This window comes from Sinocyclocheilus rhinocerous, unplaced genomic scaffold (assembly GCF_001515625.1).
Source record: "Sinocyclocheilus rhinocerous isolate Xijiao unplaced genomic scaffold, SAMN03320098_v1.1 scaffold162, whole genome shotgun sequence".
Lineage (NCBI taxonomy): Eukaryota > Metazoa > Chordata > Actinopteri > Cypriniformes > Cyprinidae > Sinocyclocheilus > Sinocyclocheilus rhinocerous.
The window spans coordinates 185,880-192,079 of NW_015627229.1; the positions used below are offsets into that span (position 1 = coordinate 185,880).

The window sequence follows — 6,200 nt, forward strand, 5'->3', positions numbered from 1 at the left end:
GGGGGTGTTCGTGCGCTTGCGCGTGCCTCAAAAGAGGGCTTACAGTGACTTACAAAGATACATAACAGCTACAAGTGTATGCACTACTTGCTTTATGCAAGCACTATATAGGATAAATCACTATACAGGATTTACCCTATTATACTTTATCGACACGAATTGATAGGGGAAACAACAAACAGCCACCCCCAAATAGTCTATAAACAAAGCATCAGGCTGTCTTTGAGTTCACATGAACAACGGTTAAAGTTACTCTTCGTCAGGCTACAGAAGAATACCATAATTCCTCCGTTCAATTAGGCCTAAGACATCGAGAGTCACGCAGACCTATAACAACCCAGCCACAACACATAATTGCGAGTAACATGCCTTACCTTAACACAGAATCGACCACAGAGTCCAGCGTTTATATTTTTTCTATGAATCTTTGAGTTAACATGTACTAAATATGAGTGGAATTTGCACCGCAGCGCCCCCACACCTCGATGCTCATGACAAGAATAGCATGTATAGTTATCTTTATTGAAGTGAATTAGGTTTAAATCGCCGTCATGCATGAATGAATGATATTTTTGCAATTTTACACATAATAATCCACGATGATCACATTACACAAAACTGAAATTGCACGTCAAAGTAACACATTGTCAATATTTTTTGAGACCCCCCAAAATTTCACAAATCACGTTTTCAGGGGAGCCCATGTCTTATTAAGGGGAGCCGAGCTCCCCCTAGCTCCCCAGTAGTTCGCACCCTGCTTTACTGGTGCTGTGATTTCTGACAACAGACCACAGCTGTCCAAAGAAACACACAGTTGCTGAGACATTATCTATCCCTGTTCAGCACAGAATACTAACAAGAGGTTTACAACACAAAAGCCCACCTTGGTGGAAAGGGAGGTCATTATGAAGGAAGTTGGAGAAAGCAGGTCTCTCTCTCTCTTTCTCTCTACCTGAGGGGAGAATTTATATGGCAGCGCAGCCCCCCTGGAGCAGCACCGGAGCTGGAGGGAAAAGCCAAGGAGCAATTTGGAGGCCCAAATAAAAACTAATCTCAAATTCAATACCATCTGACAAGCCGATGAATTCGGCCAGCTTACCTCAGCATGAATATCCAGAAAACAGACAGGGCGCACAGGGCGAGGGAGGGAGGGAAGGGGTTTAGATGTTCGTGTGCCCTCCAGTCCGTTTGATTCTGATTCAAGTCTTTTATTCATCAAATGAAAAAGCCAATCTTAGTAAGTTAAAATACACACCTGCACTCACCCACACAAACAAATGCACACACACAATGAGCCCTGAAGATCTGAGAACCGTGAATTAAAAAAATTAAGCGCGGCACATTCATTGCCAGATGTTTTTATGTCACGTTGAGCTGTGGTGCCCATGTGTTCACAGGTTCAAAATGAGATTTCCCTTCATCGCACCAGTGTCTTCCTCTTTGATATATCTGCTCCCAGATGAAAATTAATAAGAGGGAATAAGCTTCCCAAAATGGTAAAAATCATACAGCATCTAATTCAGTTTGGCAGCTGGTGAGAAACAAACCATATGTTTTGCATTTAAACTGAATTAATCAGGACTACAGATATGTTAGTGCTTTTCTCTGATTGTGCTGTTTGTGTTTTGTGCCTCTACTCCTCAATCAAAGCACATTTAATCAAGCACAATTATATCCTTGCGTCCATTATGTTCTACCACAGTTACAATTACCTGACGCCATATGCTCAGAAGATTCTCTCTTTAAGAAAACTCTTTAACTGGTGTAATTGTTCACAGGTTTTTAGTCAAGTTTTGAAGAGACAAAGCAAATGAATGCAGTTAGTGGCCATTTAGCATGTCTATTTTCACATCTAGATGTAATTTTTTTTTTTCAAGAGTGTATAGAGTGCTGGCAATTAAATCACACAGGTATCCAATAATAATTTCTAGTGGGTTTGCTGTTAATGTAATTAGTGATGAATATCATTACCATTTCACAATGCTGTAAGATTTAGCAGTATCAATTAAACATTAACGGTTATTTTGAAATCATGAACACCACTGGTAGAAGTCTCTCTGAATAGACTTTATAATAAAAAAATGACATTCAAAGGCACAATATGTAATTTTCGCTGCTGGAGGGCGCGTATTCAAAATAAACAAAGAGGCAAAGGCGTAGTTTGATGACGGTTAATAGCAATTTGCTGTGGAATATGTGCCGATCGGGTCCAGTCGGGTCTGTGTCTTCCCGGCCGGGTTCGGGTCCATCTTTCAAATAATTGACGGTCCGTGTCGGTTCCGGGTAGTACATTTTTGACATTTCTCGGTTCTGCACGGGCCCGGGTCCAACTTTCAAAATAATAGACGGGTCCGGGTCGGTTCAGTGTAGCACATTTACGGGTCTCTTAGGGTTCGGGTATGAATTTTTGGACCCGTGTAGACCTCTAGATGACGCCGTGAACTGAGTGTGGAATTGTGGGAGTTGTCGTCTTCATCCCCACGCAACTCAGGCAGAAATCATGTTCATGGATGAGCTAATGATTTATTAATGTAGTAGAATGAAGCAGGGTGAGGCTGAAAGCCGTCGAAGCGAAACGAGGCCGCTGAACGAGCGCGACACACGGCTCGAAAGCAGCGGAGCTTTTATTATGCCACAGTCGACCGCTTCCGCTCCTTCCGGTCGTGCATATGTGGGGGGAAAAAAGAAGCGCTGTTTTATCATAGTAGATACATTTGAAAGTTCTGTTATAATGCTACTCTGTGCGGTCGTCACCGGTCTAATAAAGCACACAACATATGAAAGCGTATTTGGTGTTTCCATGTTTTCTACAAAACTAAACTGGAAATCGAGGGGTCATTGGCAGGCGACACAATGACACTATGGACACGCTCCGTGTCACTAGTTAAAATTGCTTATTTCTCTGGATTTAAACATTCTTCGAAACATTTGGGATAATGTAAGTACACAAGTCAGCAAAATATGTAACACTGTTATAGTGGTTTTTGGATATTTTAATTAAAAAATCTTACATATTGTGCCTTTAATGCGAAGAAAATCAGTATTCAATAGAGCATACTTTAAATACTTGTGTTTTCTCTTACTCCACAGTATATACAAGGGATGGTAAGATTCACCGATTCGCATCGGTGCATCGGCATAAAAGTTAACGATGCGATGCATCGATTTAAAAAAGTGTGCATCGGATACAAGTAGGAATTCGTATCGCGATGCATTGTTTCTAACATATTTGCATTGGTAAAAAACTATTTATTTATATATAATTATCGTAGATGTGCTATACTTTTATTATTTGGAAAGTGACCAATAATTTTTGACCAATATTTTATACGTAGATTGATTTCCCCTCTCTACACTGTTTCTCAAGCGCATTCTCTCGTCACCACCACTGCTACATGAATATGACGTATCACAACACTTCGGAGACCAAGGCATCAGAAGTCAGAAGGCACTTAAGTTAATTTATGATTTGCTGTCTGTCTGAACCAAAAAAATAAAAGCTAACTTTTCTGTACCATACTGAATTGCATAGCATCATCTTTTTTTCCATTGCATTGTATTGCGTTGAATCACATTGTGTTGAATCAAATCGAAATCGGATCGCACTGCATCGTAATAGGGGTGAATCGTATTGCATCACATCGGTAGCTGCTTCTTATGTATCTTTAATGTATCGTATCGTTGTCTATGCATTGAGATGCATATTGCATCTGCCTCAGTTATGGAGATGCACATCCCTAGTATATACTACTGTAAGGAATTTTAACTCAGTTGTAAGGGAATTAATTATTATTAATTCATTCAGGTTTATTTCTAGCTCAGGTTTTAAAAGAACTCGATCTGAGAATTCGAGGTTCACCTGATCAAAACTGATTTTGACTTTAAATGGTTTACACTTTAAATCAAGGGTCGTCCAGCGAGCCGGTGATTCTCAGCTTATTGTTTAAATAAGGAAGACTGAGGCTAGTTGTCACAAGAGCTATAGCTTAGTAGCAAAAAGGTTTTCAATCAAACATCCAATTACATAAATGCATGTTTTCTCTAGCGGTGGGTATGTTTTTCAAACCTAGTTCAAAGCTCCAATGTTCTAAGATTTATGCTTCAGCTGTTGTGTAAACACAATAAAACCACACTTTGCATAAATTCAGACAAGTCAACTATAAAATGAAAGTAAATTTATAGTGTTAGAGGTTATGTGTGTTTTATATGCAATACATTAATAACAATATCTTTGTTTTATTAATATTTTAATAAATTGTTTTTTGTGCATAACTGATTACTTTTCATTTAGCAAAAAAAGCCAATAACGCAGGTTCCCATTATGACGTCTTAACCCAAATATAAAAGTGTAACAACATGCCCTGCTTTTGGGTCAACACGCCTGGCTACAATGTTTATATTGAGCTGAACCTTTTTCCTGAATAATTCTACAACATAACAACCCGGTAGCGGAGAGAAGAGTGCTTTCGAAAATCACACACAGCAGGAGTGAAGATCATGTAAAAGAGTATACAGCCCTTTTTAAATCAAAGACTTAAAATTAAGTCTGACCCTCCCAGTGACTGAAAGACAATGTAACTGCTTCATCAAAAAGAGATCAATAAAGGGGCTTTTGTGCTTCCACTTGGCTAAATGAGAACATAAATTGTGTTCTCCAATAAAATAATGGCTGGTAGATTCATTTGCACATTAACCTTTTAATGTCTCTCAGAGGGCTGGTTAAATTACATATTATCACATCTTTTCTCCAACTTTGACACAAAGCAAGGCGGTCTTTAAATCAAGAAGTCTGCTGCCATGGTATAATGCCCAGAGTATAGGAGGCATATAGTTCAGTGACAACGAAAATATGTCAAATGTACATTCTACAAAAAATGGATGAGTATAAAGCCCAAGCATCAAATCCCATAATTCCAGACAGAAATAAAGTATTGCCAAGGAGAACATATTGGCACTTTTTCACCACTGCCATAAATGCAAAAGCACCTATTCTCCAGTCTTTTTCCTGTTAAAGCACAATGACCTGCACTACCAAGAAAACAACACCACTTTCCATTAATAACCATGTCATCTTGACCACTTTATATTTATGTAATATACATTATTGAATATAAACCACCACCCCATGGCCTGACTATCACACATATTACGTCTTTGCTCACCTCATCGCTGTGCCCATCCGGAAGAATTGGATGGCCTTAGCATTCACAAACAAAGTGAAACTTTTAATTGGTTCCAGAAGATAGGAGTCATCCCTGAATGGGAGGTCTGCCCTTAATAGTAAATGACAAGGACAAATGTATGCCATAGAAACAGACAGGAAAGTCTATAGATGAGGTTATTAGGATGCCTACCTGAAAGGCATCCCATGAATAATTGCAGCACCAGCAGTTTCCATGACAACCCCATTTTAAATATTGGAGGTCAGCGAGAGCTCACATTCAATTGAGGGTAAATAGAATGCCGTCTTTGTCCAGACTTGATCCTCTGTGCCCTGAAATCAAAAGACAAGATGAGAAGAGTTAGAAAGAGTTCACCAGACTAAAGCAGTCATGTTCAGCAACATTTTCTAGCTGTGTGTCATGTAAATGAATTTGTTTCTTTATGAAATCAGATTTGGAGAAATGTAGCATTACATCACTTGCTCAGTAATGGATCCTCTGCAGTGAATGGGTGCCGTCAGAATGAGAGTCCAAACAGCTGATGAAAACATCGCAATAATCCACACGACTGCAACAATTAACATCTTGTGAAGGCAAAAGTTGCATGTTTATAAGAAACAAATCGATCATTAAGGTGTTTTAACAGTAATGTGTATTAACTGCCAGAATATGAGTCCATAATCCATAATAACACTTCCTCCAGTGAAAAGGTCCATCCCTTGTTCTCATATCAAAATCCACTGACATATTTTTTGGTTTTAGACTTGTTTTTTCTTGTTCTGTGCATATTTCTCTCCTGATTCAGATGAGACAACTGTTTTCACTTGAGAAAGCATAATATGGATAATATGGATATGGATAGAGGAAGCAAGAGTTTAAAGTTAAAAACGTCTTAATAATAATGGATTTATTTCTAACAAACATGCAGCTTTTGTCTTCATATGATGTTAATCGATGGACTGGAGTGGTGTGGATTACTTGTGGATTATTGTGATGTTTTCATCAGCTGTTTGGACTCTCATTCTGACGGCACCCATT

The 6,200-nt window shown here is 38.8% G+C and overlaps 1 protein-coding gene across 1 annotated transcript in view; it reads right to left on the reverse strand.

Annotated features, from left to right (window-relative positions):
• The window catches only part of LOC107722753 (contactin-3-like), a 78,092-nt gene extending 72,604 nt beyond the window's left edge, over positions 1 to 5,488 (reverse strand). The window contains exon 1 of the mRNA XM_016531223.1: positions 5,355 to 5,488. Within this exon, the coding sequence (XP_016386709.1) occupies positions 5,355 to 5,409 (55 nt within the window). The 5' untranslated portion in view covers positions 5,410 to 5,488. The remainder of the gene's footprint in view (positions 1 to 5,354) is intronic.
• Positions 5,489 to 6,200: the final 712 nt, after the last annotated feature.